General features: G+C 37.6%; 1 protein-coding gene across 2 annotated transcripts in view; it reads right to left on the bottom strand.

Moving 5' to 3' along the window:
* Positions 1–24,123, bottom strand: part of HMCN2 (hemicentin 2) — a 2,554,053-nt gene that overhangs the window by 2,180,731 nt on the left and 349,199 nt on the right. For both annotated transcript variants that reach the window (XM_044058392.1, XM_044058391.1), the window contains exon 5: positions 15,014–15,185. In XM_044058392.1, coding sequence (XP_043914327.1) covers positions 15,014–15,185 — 172 coding nt within the window. The remainder of the gene's footprint in view (positions 1–15,013; positions 15,186–24,123) is intronic.

Below are 24,123 nucleotides of genomic sequence, written 5' to 3'. Positions count from 1 at the left end.
CTGCCAATAAACTATCTGCAGCAGTCTAACAAATGTACTCCATGACTATATTTGAAAATGCAGTTTTAAAGCTGCTGTGGGTGCAAATCAATATCATTTTTAGAAGTTCACCTTAACAGGGGGACAGTGTCAACAGTAAGTCAATAAATATATATTTTAACAATATTATGCCCATTTAATACTGCTGTAGAGTTATTTTAACAACATTTTCTGCAGAGTAAGAGAAAATATCATGAATCTCCAACCTTAACACAAGTTCAGAATCTTCAGGACTTGATCAGACAAGTGCCTTTCTACCAGAATCAGGTTGGGCAGTCCACAAAGGAAGATCTATAAAAATGTGCAAAAGTGAGAAGACTGTTGAACTGTTAGTATTTGCTTTCATTTTATATGGAGTTTAACACTTTGCTTTTACCATTACTAACCTGTAGTTCTGTGGGTCCAGACATATTAATTCTTTAAGGAAGTGCTCTTACAAAGGCTATACTACCATAAATCAGTGGTGAAGTGTGAGAAAAGTCGATGCCAAACAGACTGCATTGCACACCAGTGCTAGCGCTTAAAAACAAGGACGTTATGCATCTCAAAATAAAAATAGGGATTACGGAAAAAACACATTGTATCTCTTAAATAAGTACATCAGTGCTTTGCAATATGTGCCTCGGCACTAATGAAGTTTTCAGTATGCAGGAAAGACACAGGCAATCTTAATAATGAATTTAGCAATAATTCAAGTGAATTTCTGACACACTAGTGGAAAATCTACTCGTGTTCAATTTTGCAGAAAACAAAATGACTTTATTAAATGGAAGGTTATCAAATTCATAGTTATTCTATTATTTAACAAGGTGCACAGCAATTAAAGTGCTGGACTGTGGAGCTAGAATCCTGGGTATGTCCAGCTCCTAGATGCATGCTGCATGGGTCTGAGATGGTCAGTTAACTCCCTTTTTATAAACTGATGTCCCCCATAAAAGGGGACTTATTGCTTCAGAAATGCCAGCTGTCTACCAAAAGAGAAAAATCTATGATAGGAAATAATTTGCAGTTTAACTTCACAATGACATCCAGTACAAACTGGAGAGTAATCTAACTCTGTAGATTTTCCAGGAATCACACATTTCTAAGTTTTTTTTTCAATACTTGAAGTTGTGATCTTCAACAAATAAGCTTCTTCTGCTTCCATTATATCTCACTGACAAAAAATGAGTCAAAGCTTCAGTGAGATAAAACAAGTTGCTTGAGGGTTCAAAAAGACAAAAAAAAAAGGTTTTGCAGGATGGCAAGTCTATGCACTCCCCTATGTGGGGTGGCTTACCATCACCAACCCTCACTTACATACACTAAATCCACAGCTATACTACCATAGAGAAAAATGTAAGGCCCAAAGGTGCTGAACCCCCCAAGTACAAAAGTAGAAACCCCTGTGGGAATGATGTCCCATGGAGAACAGTAATCAACAAGTCTCAGATCCAGAAAACTCAGCGAGTGGAACCTTCTCCACTATACATACTACCACCAATAATAGGGAAACCTGTTCTTTGTCTGTGCTGGGTTGTGTGTTTCTATATCATGTCTGTCTAGATGAAGCATGTTTTATTTTTAAAGTTGTACACCTTACTCTATGAGTTATCTTTTACTTTGTCTAGTTTTTATCCCCAGGCTATGACCTTGAAATGGACAAATATTTGCTATTTAATAAATCAAAGAGGGGGGTATCTTATTTAAAGGAAAACTGGGGTAAGAGGGAGGAAGGAGGGCATAAAATCTCTATCATAGTCATGGCTAGTTCAAAGGTCAGATTTCTCAGAGGAAAGTTATATCCATATAAGAAATGTAAAATATAGTGAAGTCAGAAATAAAAAAAATACATACTTTAAGCAACATTTCAGGTAAATTGCATTTTTTTCTATGAAAATGTAACTCAGTTAAACTGCTAATGCATATATATACAATAGAAAATATGCATCAGAAATGCTGAAAACAGCATGTCTCCCTAGGTGTTAACAAGCTGAACAAAGTGTGAAGAGCTTGGACTGCTAGCAGTCCTGTACAAATTAAGAATGCTACCCAAATACTTACCTAAATTGGACAGCCCAAATGGTAACCCTTCAAAATAAATAGAATTCAAAACTGTAGTCTATCATAAGTGCAAGCAAAATGAATTTAAGTCTTTACCATACATTTCTATAGCTAAATTGTTTCAAATAGTAGAGAAAAAAATCTGCAGATTTATTCTTCTAACAGACTACTTACTGCATCATAGTAAGTAACTTTAAAAACAAATTGGTTTGTTGTGACTAGGTGCATCATATCTTTGGGAAGTTTTACAAAATTCCTGGGGCTCCAAGACCAATCTAAGTGCATGTTCATTTATTTTCTCTTACTTTATTGCAGTTGCACTTGCCTATTATTTTATCTGCATCTTGTAGCTAATTTATCACATTTGCACTGTTTTAAAACAATTTACTGATTGACTGCATTTCATTAATGTAACTATTTCATTGCTATTTACTGCAATTCATTACTGTTTAACTGTATTTTTTCATACTGTGAGTTCTGTTTTGGTCTGTAAGTGGTTAATCTATGATTTTCTGTGAGTTTTATTGTGTTCTTAACCCTTAAATTGAGTAGCATACTCTGGATACAGGTTTGCTGCATCCAGAGCTGTTTGATTTTGCCTTCTGTGCTTCTGGCAGCCATGTTGTGTTTGCCTTTTGTGCTTCTGGCAACAGTCTTGTGTTGGTAGGGGCCTGTCTTCACTGCTAGTGAGATTAGCAGTGCTGCCTGGACCTTGTCTGGTACAATTATTAGTAAAGAAAGTAGGGGTTAGCAGGATTGACTAGATGTCTGTGTTACTAGAATCTTTCATTTTTTGTGGCATTTAACATTTGAGCTGGTTTGGGCTTGTTTGCGCATCACACACAGCAGCTGCACTGTTTCTAACTCATTGCAAAGAATTCCAGCTACAAATTTTTCCTTAGTAGCACTTGTGTGATCATCTAGTAGTACACATCTAAGGCCTTCCACCCTTTACCCCCTTAGCTTTCTCTGGCCTCTCTCCCTCAGACTCTGACAAATATGGATGGACCATTTCCTATGGTTTCTCCTGCCAGTCTGGTTGATATGGGCATCCTGAGTCAGTATAGCAACTGCCTCATGTACACGGACAACCCTCTACTACTACCACCTAGGAACACAATTTGTGAGAGATGCAATTATATTAAGAACTTAGAGTCTATGCTCTGTCCCTCACAAGCCAATATACCTCGCACTGAGAAGGTTGTCAAAATGAACACCACACCTCAAACACCATCCTCACCTACACAACACACACCCACACATGCGGAGGTCCTCAAAAACATACAGAAACAAAAGAAACCTTCAAGGCAAAAACACATGCAAACTCCACAGCTCACCAACCACATACCACACAAAGTCCACACACTTGTGTCTTACCGCCACTAAGGCCTAACCATAAACCCAACATATTAATCATAGGAGACTCCATTATGAGACGCACAGATGTGCCCCTCACCAGGCTAGATAAGGAGAAAGTCACAGTTAGTTGTCTGTCAGGTGCCAGAATCCACCTCCATAGACATAAGGGGAGGGGGGCAGGTGCTGGGGATGCCCTGATTTACTGATCAGGGGAGGCAGAGGGGTGAAGTTTTTGCTGAACCTGTCTGCCAGCAGGTTGGCTATATCTACTGCATCTGTGTATGTGGTGTCCTCGACCACCAGTTTTGAGCAGATCTGAGTGCTTCTTTTGAGATTGTGGACATATGTGAAGAAGGCCTTATGACTGTCTTTAATAGATGTGGCCAGTTTGGACTCGAAGTTTGCTTTGGAGGATTTCACTAGTGCTCTTATTTGCTTGCTCAGGCTATGGAAAGTTTGCTTGCAATTTGGCACCTGCTCCTTCTTGGTCTGGGACAGCATTTTTTTTCCTTTTATTATAGAGTTTATTTACTGCAGATGTCCACCAGACAGGTTTACCCTTCCTTCAGGTGGATAATTTTGTCCTGTCGGGTATTCCTGACTCCATGCAGCTATATAACCAAAATCAAAATACAAGAAATGGTTATAAACTTTAAATGCTAGAAAAACAGCTTAAACACCACACTGCAGAATCTACATGCGGGACAATGGTTACCACTGATATCACCATGTTCAAATTTCACTCACAGCTGGTCTGCATTTATATTTAATAAATTCACTGCTGGTCCATTTTGCACATTACATTCTTATATATATTTGTATTCCTGTATATAGCACTTGTATATATTACATGTATGTAGTTACAAGGAATTTTTCTTTATATTGCTTCCAAGAGTTTACCAACATGTCCTATTACTTGTTCAACTATTTATGTGACATCACTGTAACTTTTACTGTTTTATGTGCATTACTGTAAATTGATGCCTTTTACTGCTGTATAAGCCCAGCTCATGGCTGAAAAGCATCAACAGAGCAGCTCACTTTCCTGGTAAACAAAAAGCAATACAGTAACTATTAATAAATACATACCATGTGCCCAGTTCAGCTGTATTTTGGGAAAGACTGTTCCTCAGTTCTCAGAAATCAAGCTCTTAAAAAATTAATCTGGATTAAATAAATGCAGTTTATAAACCAATTTTCAATAAAGTCAGATGAGAGATATATCTACTTCATATTTTTAATGAAAATCATTCTGAACATCCCTTTGTATTTCAAGGTGTTGTTTCTCAAGCTTTACATTCTGCATATAGTAACATATTACAATCCAACGCAATAGTATTAAGCTGTTGTTACTCAAGTACCATTACATGTTGTCAGATTTTGACAGTAAATGAGGGGGAGTAACCATTGTGTAACATATTTATTTAATAAACCGAGTAACTGTTGTGTAACGTATTTATTTAATAAACTGCAGGTCCTGCTTAAGTAACAGCTAACAGCCCAACACCCACCTTCTAAATGCAAGTCCCCTGCTTTCTGAATTATGTCACTGTTTTTATACTTAATATCTCTTCAGAATAGATATTCCAGTTACCCACAACATTTTTGTGAAATAATACTTCTCTCCATGTTTCCCAATTGGACCATTATCTTTTAAACTTCCTGAAGCTTGGAGTTTTTTGAATAACAGTAATGACTCAGATGCTATCAATTTCCTCGTGATACATCAAATATTCTATCATCCTCTTTTCATCAAGAATATACATGCAGAAATATTTTAGTGTAATCCTTTGTATACCTTTTGATGTCCCTGCTTAGTATATGGTTTTAAAATGATGGGTCCTAATTCTCAACTTCTTTGTTCAAGAATCAGGGTCAATGCCAAAAATAACGGAGGGACAAATGTTCAAAATCAGGAACAGTTTTCAAAAATTACCGCAATTCACTTTGAAAGGTAATATTTTACACCAACGTGCATTTCATGAGCAATACAAAGCATGTAACTATCATGTGTGCTGTTACTGACTAATTGTAATTCTCACTGGTTTACTAGTTAGTCAAAAGTTATGTGGCACAGGGAAAAATATGTGGCAAAATCACAAACATGTCCAGAAACAGCGACAGCTGAGAACTATAATGGGGTCTTCAGAACTACATCAAGTACTTTAGACAGGGGAGTCTTATCAATTTATCTAAAATAAATCAGTAACATTTTTTCACTGGCAAACCTCTTCCTATGGATCTAACCTTCTTAATTTTCTGGTCCCCTGGCACATTATTTTGCAGTTTTGTAATCTTTCCTCATCATCATCTTTCAGCTGTTCCCGTTAGGGGTCGCCACAGCGGATCATCTGTTTCCATTTCTTCCTGTCCTCTGCATCTTTCTCTGTCACATCAACCATTTGCATGTCCTCTCTCACCACATCCATAAACCTTACCTTAGGCCTTCCTCTTTTCCTGTTACCTGGTAGCGTCATCCTTAGCATCTTTTTCCCAATATACTCAGCATCCCTCCTCAGCACATGTCCAAGCCAACGTAATCTTGCCTCTCTGGATTTGTTTCCAAACCTTCCAACCTGGGCTGACCCTCTAATATACTTATTCCTAATCCTGTCCACCCTCATCACACCCATTGCAAATCTTAACATCTTTAATTCTGCCGCATCCAGCTCTAATTCCTGCCTTTTTGTCAATGCCACCGTCTCCAACCCATGTAACATAGCTGGTCTCACTACCCTCTTGTAGACCTTCCCTTAAAACAAATGCATCACACTGTTGTTAACATTGTGCCCTAAGCAAATCAAAGATCTTTTCTTTCAAGGCTTCCAACAAAGTCACTTACAAGCAAATTGAAAGGGGCAAGCAGCAATACTGACCCATGAGCTATACGACTGGTTGTTATGTTTTCATGTCAGTTATTTGCATTTCATACAGAGATCCACTTCTGTAGCCAGTTTTTAACTCACATTAGGATCCTAGATTTCACTCCAAAGTTGTGTATCTTCTCGCTTTTTGTCTTTTGTTCCATTCAGCAACCTTTTTGGAGGGCGTTACATCTGGCATGGAGAATATCCTTAAAGAACTGACCAACGTGATAGGCAAATTGGTCAAGGTATATGGAGAAGCTAAAACTCAGAGGAATGCCGTTGAGGTCAGTCCAACGGACTCTGAAGTGCGGCTGTTCACTCTGCACTCAACTGATGGTGTCACTCCGGGGCAAAGAGTTACTCATTCCAACACTTACAGCGATGTTTCAAACAATAGCAACGAGGCTGTTACAAGAAGAGGAAACCCAGCAGGGCTAGGGCATTCAGCGTCACCGAATGGTGCAACCCGTGTTCATGAACTGGGTTCTTGGTTCGAGGCACCAAGTTTCGAGAGTAACCAGGAAGCGCCGGAAGTGGGAGGTATCAGCGGTCGAGGAAAGCAGCATTATCCGCTTTCACTACGGGAGCAGATTTACAAAGATGAAAAACTCTGCCGAAAATATAGGGCTATGCAACTTGACAATTCTTTCCTTACCAAATCCAAGGAGATGAAGCAGGTCCCCAGAGGGCTTCGTGTGTGGAAGTTACCTATGGGGGTAGAAATCGGATCTGACGGGTTTAATGAACTGGTTGCTTTGTTTGATCAAACAGGTATGCAAATGCTTGATATTATAATACGTAACAACAACATCAAATTGTCTATATTACGTGATGAAATCAATTCATTACACACAAGCATAACAACGGACTTATTGTTCTTCGATTATAAGAGCAATTTTGATAAAGTGATTAATAAAGTTGAAATGTTTGTGTCTAAAAGTAGAACTATAAAGCAAAAGAAATTAGAGACACTCATGAATATCAGAAGGGGCTAGCATACCCGCCGGGAAAAAAAGACTCAAGAGTTGAAACGGAAGCACCTAGGTTAACCACGGAGGGTGGGACAGAATTTATGGTAGCATCTATAACTGAGGAGGAGGATGCTGTTTTTTTAGAGACCGAAAGTTACCCACGCAGGTCAAAGAGGCTTCTCAGCAGGAGGCCTCAAGCGAGGAGCGATGTGGACAACCATTCACTGAGGAGAGGGAATCGACGTTATCAATGGACATGTTTTGCCAAAATAACTTAGTTGTTGATTTCAATATACGTTTTGTTTTGGATTCTTTTGTATTCTGTATTTGTGATAACAGTATGGTTGATAGTTGTACGAATGAAGTATGTTTGGGTAGTGAGAAATGCAATTAAGACTTTGTTGCCCCTTTAGAAGGGGACAATTTTAAACAGCGATCTGAAGTTACTCTAAATGTTATTGAGCCCAATGATGAAGAACATCACGATTATATTCCAAGTGTCAACTCCGAAAACGGGATTTTGTATAACAGCAATGAACTTGGAACTGATATAGAAATCAGTGTAGGTGAATCACCCAAACAGTTATGTTCCATCGAAGAGGTAGGGGAGCCTAAAATGAAATGTGAAGTATTAAAAAATGGGGGCTTTATGATATATAATTATACTGATATGGACATTGGCAAGGTCCATTTTGAATTATTCAGTAAAGGGACTAGTTTTGTCCCGAGTTATAGATTAGATATAACCCAGTTATTGGTGAATTTAAAGCTTTTCATAAGAAAGTTAAATTTGCACCTGTATTTTTCAAACCTAGGTGTGAGGTTAGTAAACCCCTGCTTCTCAATTGGTGCAGCAGTGATGAAGAGAAAAAGTATTTTACAAATGCTGACATTAACATATTCGAACAAATGGTTGAACGTGATTTTCGTAGACTATGTGCACAGCAAAAACATATACAAGATAATTTAACTTACGAGGAGAGAAAGGTTATTAATGACCTTATGGTGACCAATGAGTATAGATGCATGCGCCCCGACAAGGGGGGTGGGATGGTCATCATGAGTAAAATGGATTACAATGGGGCCATGATGAAAATGCTGAGTGATGAAGGCACATATACTAGAGTGTCAAGACATAAAATAAACAGGGCATACAGTAAGATTGATTTGTATCTTCTGGATGCAATTTACCAAGGAGCTATTAATGAGGATGAATTTGATTTCTTGAGTGTCAAATTTCCCAAATTACCTGTTTTATTTGGAATTCCGAAGGTCCACAAGGGTCTTGAACATCTTTCATTTAGACCCATTGTGTCGGCAAAAGGCTCTAAGACAGAACCTATGGCAGCCTTCGTGGACCAACTTTGTAAGAAAGCAGTTACAGATGCATCACACATTATTAAAGACTCCTGGCACTGCCTGGAGAGAATTAGAGCAGCAAGTAAAATGGATGTAGAGACCTATGGTTTCTTAACCATAGATGTAGTGAATCTCTTTTCAACTATCCCCCATGACGAGGGTTTGGAATTATTCCAGGATAGTTTAATGAATAGTAAAAGTTTTGACTTAGGGAGGCTCAATATTTGTTTAGATTTCATGAGATTCATTTTGACAAGTAACTACTTAATATTTGAAGGAGAAACTTACCAACAGACCAATGGTGTCTTTTCCAACTTGGTCCTATTGGCATGGGAAAGGAGTTTTATTTTATCATCGGTGTTTAAAGAGCACATAGTATTATACAGCAGGTTTTTGGATGACATCCTAATTCTTTGGAAGGGCACAGAAGATGAAGTTATTGATTTTATGACATACATTAATCAAACTACTGAGTTCTTTAGGTTCACATACACATGGAATGTGACATCAATTAACTACTTGGACATTTGCATTTCCAAACATGAAGGTAAGCTTGTAAGTAACATTTATAGAAACAGTTTTCCAACTCAATGTTACATTTCACTAGCTGTCACCCCTTCCATCAACGGAAGGGTGTGATTAAAGGGCAAATGGTCCCACTTTTTAGGTTGGTCAAAATGTTTAAGAAGGAGATGTACACCTTGATAGGCCTATTCATTGAAAGAGGATATCCCCTGAACTTATTGCTTAAAACAAAGAAGGAAATCTATAGGAAAAGAAGGACGTTGTATACCCCTATATTAGAGGGTTTGGACAACATGGCACTAATGCAAGGTAAAAACAAGGAAGTGGTGGACATTGAGGGGGACAGTCTTACCTTTGTGTTGAAGTTTAACGACATGGCAAATGAATTTTGCAATAGTGTAAGGATTAATTGGAATCATTGCATTAATGAACAAACAAGAAAATTGTTGGGAGGTACCCCAAAAATTGTCTTCAGTCGTGGAAGTAACATCAAAAACATGTTGGAAAGGGAGAATAAAGGTTACAATAGATCTAGGATGAGCAAATGTGGAAACTGTAGTGCTTGTAGATTTATTGCTGAAGGAAGTTACACATGTGTGGGTGGTTTTTTGGCATGTCGGCTTGTGCAATTGTAACACAAGGAATTGTGTTTATTTAGCATCATGTGCTTCTTGTGATGCCTACATGACTACCGAATTTGTGAACACATTAGATGTATAAAGAACAAGGATGTGCATAATGCTTTATATTTGCACAGTGGAGTAAGTACCAACTTTACTAAATTCTTGTTTTTCATTATTGATAGGGTGATGCCTTTCACTCCTGGTGACATTAATAATAGGGTAGCAGTTTTGGAATCTGAGTGGCAGATGAGATTAAATGCCACCAGATTCCCTGGTCTAAATGACCACATTTCTTTAAAACCACATCTTAAATTAAGAGCTAGCATAATATAATGAGCATATTGTTGTTTAGGCCATTAGGTACTAAGTATTTATGTTTTGACGTTGTGTCAGAACTTAGGTAGGGTAAACAGACATGTCTTTCATAAAGTGTTCAAAAAATAATCAATTCAAAAAATAATCAATTTAAGTAATTAATTAGCTTGTTTATTTATCATGTATGTCGCAACATCACACATATTTGTTTGAATAATGTTGGGGTTGACATTAATGGCATGATTGCATACTTGGATATGAGTATATCAATGACTAAAACACCTTCAGACCGCATAATGTGTTTGAATTTTTGAATTTTGAATACATCAATTTTTTATTTATATTTTTTACAATTTTTTCACAACTTGTGTAACTATATTAATGTACATAGTTATAGTATAACTTAACAACTTATTACTATTATCATATTTACATTATGTTTATATTCATATTTATTCATTTTCTATGAAAAGTTTTTTATATATACAAATTTTCATTTTTATCTGTACTCACAACTGTTCAAATGTTGCTGTTCCTATTTTTATGGAGATATTCCTTTAAGGAATTAATGGAACGGTTAATTAATTAATTGAGTGATTCATGACGTTTGGTTTGCTATTTAAGTATGGATGAATTAGTGTTTCAACAGACTCTGATGATACCAGTTTACTGGTGAAAGCGCTTAGTCTATATGTTCTTCTTGGAATAAAAGGATTTCATCTTATGCTTTGGTGTTCCTGCATCCTGAAATTGCTGTGGTGGACAACTCTCTTTTTTACTCTGTTGTGGATCCTGGTTTGGTTTCCTGTTTTTCGATCTTCTCGCTAACCTTTTGTGTGACACTGTGTCAAGTACTTTCTCAAATCCTTAGTAGCATGTATTCATTTCACTAACTTAAAAACACTGATTACTACTCAAAGAAATCTATTAGATTTTATAACTGCACACAAATTAAAATGAGGAAAGGCTCTTTTTAAATCTCTTACTTGAATTGTAATTTTGCCTTCTTGCTAACAGCCACAAATCCTTTAGACTACAGGCAATGTGCAGAGAAAAAACAGCTTCAGGTACCACAGCTTCTTAGAAGTCAAAACCATACAGAACCTGAACCCGTACTACAATCTAAATAACTGGATAACTACACATACAGTAATAACTCAAAAATACAAAGCAGAATTCCCAGAAAATAAATGCAATTGGATGCATGCTCTTTCCACAAAAATAATTTCTGGTTAAATTCAAGCATGTTTTAATTGTATGGTACATAAATACAACCTCTACCTTTAGCTTATACATCCAGAAGCACCAATACCTGCAACTGTCCATGTAAATAACACTTCTTGGTCAAGTTACAGTTGCACATCTTGGAGCTAGTGCACTAAATTAAATAAACAATGCCACTTTTTTGTAATCACTTTCTGACTGAGAAGGCTAAAATCCTACTGTGAACATTAGGCCTTGTGCTGTACTCCCATTACAAGTAATAATGTATTATATCTACACCTGTAAAGCAGTGCTATACCTGAAGGAATGTAAAGTGGACGAGATTAAACTCGATTTCTATTTCCCAATATGCAGACTGCCCAATGTTCCCCTTAGAGAATCAATGCGTAATCAGTTTCTATTTGTACAGTATCTGGGATTCAAAGTCTTGGGCCTTTGCTTTTTCATCTATAGTTATGCAAAAATGAAATAGAGGGTATGGGGACAAATGCTCTCAAATGCACTTACCGGTCTGCAAGGGGGGGTGTTAGCATTCTGGGAAAAAATGTTTGCTCATGTTCACTTTATCTAGTTGATGCTTTGACCAGTTTGTTTCAATTAGTTTTTTTATCAATAAAAACAAAAGGATATCAACTTAGTGTTTTTGAAATGACATCCCTATTGTACCACACAGATTTCCAGATATTTGCCAATGCTTTGTTTCAGCACTGATCTCATAATTCTCTATAGATCTGTGATCAGACTGTTTCTTGCCTATGTTTTCTTCCCATGCTTATGAAAGGGTAATGCATCTGTCCTGCTCTGTTCATTAAGAGCATTACTATCCTGTCATGATAAAGTTATTTGCAATGCCAGTTCTCAATGCTCTTTAAGAATTGCACTTGTCTCTACTGTCTTCTATACATGCAGTTGTAGAACATCTTTCATATCCATTCCTGCTGTAAATAAAGGTAGGATAAGATGAGACGCCTTTTTCTGAATTCTACTAGTATCTAGCTGTGGGAAGTGTCACTCTTTCTGAATACTGAACAAACTTACTAATTTACTAGGTCTTGCTTTTTCTATTTTTCCTTCAAACCCTCTACCCTTTTCCTTTGCTTCAGTACCTCTTATCTCCTTTATCTTTTGTACAAGTGAAATTACCTAATTTTTCCCATTCCCAAGTTTTCATTTTTAGGACTATCTTCTTTGTGTTAACTGATTCCCCATATTCACTGTACTGTATTCTTTAATCCATCATAATCATTGCATACATCTCACTCACCTTGCTTGAAGGAAAGAAGTGTTTTCCTTATTTGTAGTTTTGCACATTAATTTCACAAATAGGCTTTTGGTTCCACAGTAAAACTGCTATGTACTGCCTTTATTCCTTTTACACTGTCACTGAGGTATTGCCACACTATCAGAATCTACTCAAGTCCATACATTTCCACACGGATTGGTTCACATCAATCTAAGCTGTTTAACCTGGGGAAGGGCTATCATAATAGTTAAGGTCTTCTCTGATTGACACAAGACAAAGGGTCTGAATCTGACCTCAGGTTATTGGCTAGACATAAAATGGCCATTCAGAGTGGTTAACATAGTATTAACCTATAAACCTATGCACAATCACAGTTTGGCGAGTCCCATTTGCCAATTGGCTGACATATTCAAGTCTGAGATCCTTTCTCTTTCTATGAAGACCACCACCAAGATGGTGCTTTACATGACCCCTTCAGTATTAGATCTCTGAAGTCTGAGCATTGTAGAGTATGCAGAATTACCCTACTGTGAGGTCCACCTGCAATGAATATGTCCCAAATTACCCCAGGCATATAGCTCTCCCCAGCACTACAGCCAATGTGTAAACTATTCTACCATTCCCATCATCCAGTGCGACTTACATTGCGTCTTCCCTTCCTCCTTTACTTGTGTATTTTGTTGTTTTATGTTCCTTATATAAAGAGCAAAATGTTCTCTATTTTTTTCTACCCTTCCTATTGATATTAACTACATGGTCCAGTATGTTTACTTCCCAAGCCTGATTCGCTCTTTTTATCCTGCTTATGTCAGTGAAGAAATCTCAAGACTTGTTTGTCCATCAGTACCATTGTAATTGGTTTGGGTAATTCTACTGTCATAGGGATATAACTGACACACAGTAAGAGACTGTGTTTAAATCTTTTGGCTGAACAGTGGCAACCCAATTTTAACCACTCAGTTCCTTTCCTCCAAACCCCACAAACTAAGCTTGACTGCATGCCAACTTTGTATATAATGCATGTATATACTGTATTTTTGTCAGTTGCTATGCATATGTTCTCATTTATCTATTGCCTTTATACCCTCAAGCCAACTCTGATATTCACATTGCATATATGTACATATTATAATCTGTCATGTATTCTACAGATAATGTTGTGTGTCTGCTGTGTTTATCCTGAGTTAAGACTGAAATAGGTCCAATGGGATCAGTGCTCTACCCTGGTTTACATTTTTAAAATTAGTGCACTGTTGGCAATCTATCCAACTTTTATCACAGAGGAGGGGAAAGGGCAACACCTCCTATTGATGACATTACAGGTCTCAAGATGCAGACTGTGCTCACATGATTTGGTCCTGCCCCTCTGTTGTTTTGCTCTGGACTTACTTAATCAAGTCAATCACAATCATATCCCCAACAACTCTTTCAGATAAATATGGGACACATTTTTGGCTGCTGGGTATCAATCCCCCCACCCTCCAAGTTAAAATAGTTACAGTGCTGTTTCTGCTGATCCAGAATTTGGTGTTCACTTTGGTGACCATAATTTTCCAGCACAGGAAGCCATTCCGTGTAGACTGGTTGACACATTTCCACATCAGTTATAAATTAACAGTCTTGTCCTGCTGATCTTTGGATATGAAGTACTGGAACTAAAGGTGGACAAGTTATTTTTATTATTATTTATTATGGTTCTTTTTATTTTCTACTGTTATTTTTATTTTAGATTCAAACTTAGATTTTTTAATTGTAGAATATGTGTTTATGATTAATGCAGTATATACTGGTCTTGTATGATTACAATTATGTAAAAGAATTTGCATTTTATTTATTTTTTAATTTAATGAGGTACACTGGAAATGATATAGTGGTTAAACAAAGTTGATTTAAAAATAACACTGGTTCAGAAACACTTCTGATCTAGTTTTACCTATAATTTTTTTCTATTTATTTGGCTAATTATTACCCCATCCATGAGTGGAATAGCATTGATCTTTCCCATTTTAACAATGCTCCTTTTGCTGTATTTGTTTCCACTACTAAGGTTTGTTTCACTAAGTACCAAGATGTTTTGTTGAGCTGAATCACAGTTTCTTTGATGGTTTAATGTACACATTTTGGTTAATTTAAATGTTTGCGAATGGAGCCTCTAAACTTGCCACCTAGAATCCTGCTACCCATCTTATTTTACAGTACATCTTGTCCAAAGTGGCCTACATCCCTCAAAATGGATTCTTACTCCCAAATGACATCAGGTTTCTGTAAGCAGGTGTTCAACATCTTGTTAAAATTCATGTAATAATGGTTCCTGTCACTCCTCCCCTACTTTTGTTTGCCTGCTTTTCAGTTGTTCATACATACCTTAACATCAATGGCTGTTATCATTTTTCAGAAATGTTATATTCAATTATTCTGGAAAAAAATAATCATTTTAATAGTTACCAGATGGATCTCTGACTTCTATTACTGGTGCAAGTCCACTCAGAGAGATGGTTACTTCCTTAAGACTGGGGTCAAAGGGCACCTTCCATGTGTGCTCCCCTCCATCTTCATGATCTGTAGATAGTAGGTGGACCTTTGAGGCCTGCACTGCCTGTTCTACCCACTTCAGCACCTGAAAATTGAGAATGTATCAAAGTCACTCTAAATGTAGTGCATTCATAGTCAGCAGCAGTCACAATTTATCATTTAACCAACAATGTCACACAGTCAATTATGCAATACTGTAATAATAAGAATAAATACATTTCACAGAGTCAGAACATTAAAAAAAAGTCTAAAAAAGTTCATATTGTGTGATGTTCTGTCCAAAAATAACAATGCCTTGTCTATACAACTAAGTAACAGCCTCATGATGCCAGGTGAATTTTTTTGGTCTGTCCACGGGATCAGACTAGGATTTACGATCATGATATGCTTACTCAAGGAGCAGCAGGCATGGGTGCCCTAGCACTGAGGCATCAGTAGTGAGGCCGTGGAAATGGTCAACAGTGGCAGCCCTCATAGGCCAATCCAGCAGTGACTGTAGATCTCATATCTGTACCACCTAGTCACTTACTTCACAGTTCTGTGCATGGGGCAGGGAAAATCTCTGTCTCCCTTTAGATTACACCAGCAAGCAGTCTGTCTGAAAGGCACATAGATATGTTTCTGTTTGGAGTCTCACGCAGATTCCATCTGCATATAAACAAGACTCTGCAGTCCAGTGAGAAGTCTCACGCAGATTCCATCTGCATATAAACAAGACTCTGCAGTCCAGTGAGAAATTAAGTTTCACGGAGGCTACTTAAAAATACTGCATCAAAGGAGCACCTAATGAAGCCCAGAGAACCCTACAGAAATAGTGATTGTATTTCTGCTTACAGTACAAGAACTCTAGGTTTTTGAACAGACTTCAGTCAAGAGAATAACAGACCATCTATCAATAGTTCTACTTTCTTGGGGGGGGGGACATCTTTGGATAGCAGGGTTGCGATAATTAGGGTGCATCTACACAATAACAGTCTCAAGTACAGAAGAGGTAGACTATCATGCCAGCTGAATCTGAATGTAGATCTCATACCATCACAAAGGCATGTGAGCAGCCATACACATCATTCATCCCCGACTAAGAGATAGTAAGACCTCTCTTCCAAAAATGGAATCAAATGTAGAGCCATACATGCCAATGCATTCCATCATAAAGGCAGTAACTCCTCCCCCATGGAAGCTAATGGAACAATCACAAACCAGTGCTCTCCAAACCTGAGGCATGCAGGTGCAGGAGTGCCATCAGATAACAAAAACTGTGTGATACCTAAGCCTCAATAAGGCATGATCCTGAATCCAGCATTTCAGACATTTATGTTTCGGGTTATATACCTGACAGTGCTGGAATAGAGGGATTGTGGGGTGGCAATTAAATACAGGAGAACAGATGCAACATCAGAGAAGGTTCTCTGCCAGAGGGATTTTGCATGCAGGAAAAGTACTGATGAACTCTAAAAGAGTGAATCCACCTTAGCTAAAAAGGACTCTTGACCTAAGAAAGATGAAATGCAGCCTCCTGGAATGGATTATGGTTAACAGACAAAAGACCTGTTCCATTAATTGGAGTACCAAGCCTACAGATAGCTGTGATAACAGTCAGTGCCTAATGTACTTGTATAATGATCGTGTTCTCCCTTACTGGATCTCATCCTGAAACAGATCTTTTTATACCTTTAATGTAGACTCAGGTATAGAATATTAATGTTGGATGCTGGGAGAATATATGCAAGGATTAACCCATGGCAACATGTTCAGGGTGAGTCTTAGACATATTGCCTGGGGAAAATGCTTCTAGATGAAAAGAAATTGTACTGACCTTGTTAACCTTCAATGCAATCTACATGCAGACTCATCTGATGAACTGAAGAAGCCTTCATTCATACCACACTGTGGTACACTCAGTATGGAAGGGATTCAAAACATCAATAACATCCTGCTATAATCAGTGCCACAATTTTTTTGGGGGTCTAACAAGATTAAAAATATATTTCTGCACCTACACCCCAACCAAAAGCATTTTGAGGGAAATGTTGTGTTATGATATACCCAGACTCACCATTTCCAGCTATAAGGCTTTTAGCCTTGTTACATCAAGAATAACTAAGCATGTATTGGTTAGAGCACCTACTGTCCTGAGTTAAATGGAAAACTGCATAGAAAAAAAATGTATTGCATCTGATGAACAAAGCTTGGATGATGTTTCTGTAAATAGGCTGAATGCAACATCCAGATGTGCGCACAGATGCAAGGCTTGGATGCAATCCACTACATTCTGGCTCTCCCAGTAAAGGCTTTTCTCATTCAGTGTTTTTCTTTAATGTATATGTGTGTTTTTAAAGCTTGATCAAAAATTAGGAAAAAAGCCCCTACATGTTTTTCTCTTAGCCAATGAATGTTACTGCAAAACTGAATGAAGTACAAAGGCTTCAAACCATGGCTTTTGTTATTATTTCAGCTCTCACTTAATGGTAAACTATAAGCATCAGAATCCCTATTTGGATTGTTCGAATATGACAGAGATGCATAGCAGTAAATCAGTCTTATAATTTATTTATGTAGTACTCTGCCTTTAATCCGTACTATGGACATTTTGCAAATCCTGCATGTAAGTGCTTATCCAGTGCACACTTGACTGGAAAGAGGAATCATTCCCACTGCAATCCAAAGTTCTAGAATCCTGCTTCTGTCATTGCATGTGGTATTTGGAACTTTTCACTTTAAGGACCACCAAAGTGGAGATGTAGGAGTGAGTATATGTTTATGTGTATACACATGTGCATGTATTTGCATGTGTGTCTGTATGGGTGCACACATTGTGCATTTGTACAATGGGTGATAACATTCAAACCTTCTACAATTGCATTTCACAGTGAAAATAGCTCACTTAAAGCAGCACCTTATTTATATTCTGAAAGCATAGAAAAATACCCAAGAAGAAGGATGAATATTGTTACGCAATAGCTTTTCTATATTTTTAATTTTTGTAACCCCATACCTTTTGTAGGGTCATGGTCTTTAGAAGAAAACAGCATAATGGTTAATGAGCAGGTCTCAAAGATTAATTAGTTTCATATCTTAAATGGCTTCCATATGGCAAAGAAACTAGAAGTTCACTGCAAAATGTAAAGTGGGAAAAAGTCTTACCATCTCATATATTTAAAATGCAAATTCACAGACAAGGAACAATTAAAGCAGTTAAGCATAACTATGACCAGCTGTTATTCAGAGGAGTCAATTACAATTCAGTTCACATTTTAAGACATAAACATTTAACCCACCGAAACTGTAGCTTTCAGCAGAGCTGGACATTTTTCAGTGGTTTTGTAAGGGCAGACTCGGTATACATTTCTATATTATTCTCTGATTAACTAGTTCACATTTTATTAAAGCTGTAAAACTATAACCAAATCTTAGGTGAAACACTCCATTACTATTTAGTTAATATTTTAGGACTTCACATTTTAATTTATTAATGCTTTAAGCATCTCTTTTTGGAATATTTGCAGCGCCTCTCTTGCTCTTAAAGCTTGAAGTTATCAGTGGCACTGAACAATATTTTAGTTAATGGCTAAAGTGCATTCCAGACTGTAAATAAGACATTTTTTTCACATTTTGGAAGCAAACAGATAAACTCTGAAATTAAGTCTAAGTTTCAACTTCTGTAAGTTTTTGGCTTCCACTGAATTAAGTATTGAATGTATTAAGGATAACCATTCGTTAACCATGTAGGCCCACTGGACGTACAGTCCGTCTTCAGGGGCAAAACAGGAGCAACGTGGACTGAGGGAATCACTTGCTACTGCAGATATTAATTCCCCTTCTAGGACTGAAGAGCTGGTAAATGCAGAAATATGCACAGGCATGTAGCTGTATATCAAAAAGGTACAATCGTACTGGTCTGCAATGGAAGAAGTCGCATATGTGCAGAATAATGCAATAAAGCACAACAGGGTATGGGTTAGCAGGCGAAAAGATAAATGCCAACTACAGTCTGAAGTTTGATACTGCTCAGGAAATGAGGAAAGAAAAAAAAACATTTATTTCATTCAATGTATTTTAAGTTGTTCGCCAAGGTACTGCACTAATCTCAGACAGCCATTTTCAGGCTCAGGTCAGGGATGACAAAAGTGAGGAAATTGCAAAACATATACGACTTCCAGGTACCTGAAGTTAAATATGGCTCTTAGAAGGAGGTTTTGCCATGGGGACTAGCCAAATAACAAATGGGTCAGAATTCATTAGGACCCACCCTGATGTACCTTGTAGGTATTATACATTTAGGACATTCCTGAAATTATAAATATTGTTATCAGTGTGTGCTCACTGTCACAGCACATGGATGATCAAATCAAACCCAGGATTTCTCCATGCTGTTGTACATTAAGCAAGATCACTTCCTCAAAGTAACAGGGAGAGAGAGAAAATAAGAAACAGAAAGATGGAGATAGGGGGCAGGGGCAGGGTTTTGTTATAGGATTCAAAGGAATTTCAAGGCAATTGAGTCTTGCAGCCATTTACTCTTTACAAGTACCCACCCTCAGGGCAGATCCCTTTCCCTGGGGGCACTAAACCAGTAAATCCAGGGTAAAATTGTGTGCACCTCCAATCAACCAGGTATTGTTGGAAGGATAATTTGTTGCACTATTTATCCTGCAGGATGTCTGAAGACTCAGTTTCTCCATCACATAATATCTGCTGATAAAGTTTTAGATCCCTGGTTCTGGTATTTTTGGAGCTCCTGAATAGCTGGGTCTCTTATGACACATAAGGTGACATATACATCTTCTTTCAATGTTTCCAGCCTCTGTTATTAGTTCAGGGTATTTAAACCTCCAATCTTCTTAAAAATCTCTGTGGCCTTTCTAGTTGCCTGATATCAGTAGTGAGGTGCATCACAAAGGGCATGTTAAACTCAATAACTGGTCTAATCAATGCTAAATGTAAGGGAAATGATGGCTTCTTTAGATCTGGATGACATTCCCTTGGCAATTACCTTTGTTAAGCAGAAGGATGCGACTACTGTTATCACATGATAATCAAAAGAGAGGGAATTATCAAGCTTGTTCCAATGTGCATTTTCATTTTGTATTGGAATATTATCTGTACTGTATTTTGAAGGGAGAGATGCCTATCAAATGTGATACTGCACTTTTCTAATATTTATTCTGAGCCATCAGGTCTTTGAATTTCCTATTATATTTTGCTCTGCTTGGGACTGACATATCTATGTATTAATCTAAGTTGGTGATGAACAACTCTATGAAGCTATCTGCTGTGTTAGCATTGGAACTGATGCTGCTGTAAGTGAATTTTGAATCATCATAGACTTGGATGAAATTTGTATGTTTGAAATCCATCAGTTCAGAAATATTAAAAAGGACTTTATGAATTTTTAAGTTGAATGTCACATGTTTATATTTGTAAAAAGTTGAACCAGACTAAGAATACCATGTTCTCTAATGGATTTGTTAACTTCTTTTCTAGGAGGTTTTGTTTAAGTCTACGAAGTTCTGGCCATACCCTTCATTTGGTGCATAGACTCTCTAGTCGGTTGACGGGTAGTTAACATAATGAAATTCTTGTTAAAAGGAAACTTATCAAGTACATTTAGGAACCTTGTAAGGGCACCAGGAGACACAGAGTGTGTGCTGTAATAGGCCATATGTTGTAGTTTGCCATATTTAGGGTTCTCTGGAGTTTTATGAATTCAGTTTTTGGGTTTCTGAGAATCTACCTGCAGGTAATATGGTCCTTGACAAATATGAAGACACCCCCACAGACACCATAAGGCCTGAAGGCGCAGTTGGCACAAAACTGAAGTACAAAAGAAGTTTTTTTTTTTATTTACATTTAAACCAAGCCTCCATAATTACACAAATATGGATGTAATCTAAATGCAGTTTGAAGAATAGACAATATGTTGAGAATTATGGCAGAGAAAAGAGCCACTTTTGGTATAGTTTCTGGGTAGGAATATCCATTAGCTGCCTGTGCCTAAAGAAGGCACAATGGGGCAATAAAGGCCGTATCCAGTATGTTGGCTTCAAACATGAGGAACAGGCCATCCTTTACTAAACAAGTTGGGCTGTTGACATCTCATCCCATGCAAACTCATACTGGATCCCTCTGAGATGACACCAAATGTTTAACCGATAGTTTAAGATGATTACTTTTTCTTTATATCTCCATAGCACTCTTGCAGAAGGAAGGATTCTACTCAGAACCAGTGTTTCACCTGTGTTTGTCACATGTACAGAGAACTTGAAATGTCTCTTTTCATTTCCATCAGGGTTTTGCATCCCATGTTATTCAATCTCACCATAACCATGTGGTAGTAATATTTGTCAGGGTAAAGGGTCTTTACAGCTCATGTGACATCAGAGATCCTGGCCCCAGAGAGAAAACTTACCATAACCCTACCTTTGTCCAGCCTTCTGAGGAAATTTTGTGTGCTTAACTACAGATTCACATATCACTAAGATATTTTGCCATACGGTGGTTTGGAGAATAAAAATTGACATTTATTTATTATAGTTTGTTGACTGGGTTAGTTCATCTGGACAAAATGCCTCATTTTAGAAGAGTTCTGAGGAGAAAAGCTCCAACAGCTGTCATATGACTGAAACAGCTGATACAATAAATACTATAGACATTCAACATGTTATGACGCTTGCAAGTATTAACAGTCATAAAAATGTATATACACTTTTATATACATGGCAATGTGGATTGTAAGACGCCTACAAAGGAGTTTAATGTAGACAAGATAGGAGGTGAGTACAAGTAACAGAGAGATGTTACAGAGGGAGACTGGAGTACAGGGGTAGTATAGCAGTTGAAAACTTAAGTGGTATAGGATAAAGAGACAGCAATACGAAGCCAAGGATAACATGTAGTGAAAGTGAAACTAAAGTATAATAATGTATATCACAGTATATCAAGGACTCGATAGTGTAATAATTTGTAGATAGTATAAAAGAGAAAGACTAGGGGAGATAGTCTGATGTATATATGAGAAAGTGGAAAAAATTGCATGTATATAGAAGGTGTTCAGTGGTCAATGTAGGTGTTCAGTGGTCAATGTAAGCTAAACCCTGGCAATGGTGCAGATGTGTACCAAGTGAGTCTCCTATTCTGACATTGTCTCAGTTCTTTTTTCTCATAAGGTTATTTGCTAGAGCAGCAAAACTCCATTTTGCAGTTAGGTAACTTTATAGTTTGCATAGAAATAGTTTATGATTAGGATCTGCTCGGAGTTCAAAACAAATGAAATTCCATAGTTTAGCTGTAGAAACGTAGTACAGAGTGATCCCAAAGTTATTAGGTTTTGCTGAGGTGAGCAGGCTTTGTTAAGTTTTACTGTAGTAAGTAGAGAATTTTAGGTTTTGTTGTGGTCATTAAGCATGGTTAGGTTTTGCTGTGGTTAATAGGCATTATTAATTTTTGTTGTGGTGACTGAGCACAATTAAGTTTTGTTGTGGTAAGTGGGAATTGTTAAGTTTTGTTGTGGTATGTGGGCACTGTTAATTTCTGTTGTGGTATGTAGGCACTGTTAATTTTTGTTGTCCTACATGGGCATTGATAGGTTTTGTTGTGATAATTATCACTAGGCTTTGCTGTGGTGAGTCAGCATTGTTAGGTTTTGTTACGGTGAGCTGGAACTGCTAAGTATTGTTGTAGTATGTGGGCATTGTTGGGTTTTGTTGTGATGAGTCAGCACTGATGGGTTTCTGTTATGGTATGCGGGCACTGTTAGGTTTTGTTGTTTTTACTTATAAAGAAGTTATTTTAATGAATTAATAAAATTAATTTCTATTTATCACAGATTTCACTTTAAAAATGTCCTAACACTGACTGTGCAACCTTGAGGTTAGAATGCATAAGTAATGAGAGGTAGGGTTTTACACAATGTGGGCCGGCATTGGGACTTGCCTTTCTGCACACATTTATTTACCAAGTTTCTCTGGCAGAGTTGAGTTTGTAAATTGGTTGTTCTGTTGAAGGGTATAATTAAGCCTCATGAGGATTCAGTATTTCAGTTTTAGTCATAGAATTGATACATATTATCAACATGCGTGTGCTTATACACAGCCAAACACACACAATGTTAGTGTGTAGGCAGTCAAAACGTACTACATATTTTTAGTTATTTTTCTGTAATGGCTTTGCAACATTCACTCAAAGCCATTGTCTTTTTTCACAGGAAACTCAAAAGCTTGGCATTGTTCAACTGAATCATTTGAAATACCAGATTTTAAAATATTAATTTATTTTACTATTTTATCGACACAGTTTTAATTCACTATTGTTTGTGAAGGTACAGTGACATGTACACCTTTTGGTATTCAGCAAAAGCCCTAACACTGTGCTGCATGAAGACATGCCACACCATGTAAGGGTGGTCATACTGAATGCTAATGAGGCAGTCTGGGGAAAGACGTACGTTAATTATTCATGTGCAGCCTCCCCAAAAACTGCCTCTAAGAAGCCAACTACATCCCAAGTGATTCAAGACATTGCTCAGCCATAAAGATTAGCATGGGTGGCACCACCAAGTTACTGTAGTGAAAATGGACAAAAGGCTGTGTTCATTTACCTAACCCAATCGTAGCAGAGGGATCAATGGAATGGGGCGTCACTAGCCACCCGAGACTACTTACATTTAAGTGCCATAATGACACTGACGTCAGTATGATTGGGGGTTAGGGGTTGGGAAACACTAGATACCTGGTCAAGTCCCATAACAACACTTACAGCACTATGGGAATTAGGGGGAGCTTCCAGCCACAAGGGTAATAATTGTGCCATAATGGCACTTCAACTTCAACTATTATGAGAATCAGGGAGTGGGGGAAACAAGCCATGATTTATACCAGACATACCATAATGCCACTTCAACTACTACTAAGATCAGGGTAGGGTGCCCATGGGAAGGCACACAAGTCAGGGACAGGTATTGCGTGTGTGTGTGTGTGTGTGTGTGTGTGTGTGTGAGATAGAAAAAGAGAGAGAGAGAGAGAGAG

This window comes from Protopterus annectens, chromosome 16.part0, assembly GCF_019279795.1.
Source record: "Protopterus annectens isolate FY-2018-M chromosome 16.part0, PAN1.0, whole genome shotgun sequence".
Classification (NCBI taxonomy): domain Eukaryota; kingdom Metazoa; phylum Chordata; order Ceratodontiformes; family Protopteridae; genus Protopterus; species Protopterus annectens.
The sequence above is the reverse complement of the archived record's forward strand: the minus strand, read 5'-3'. Positions and strand labels throughout refer to the sequence as shown.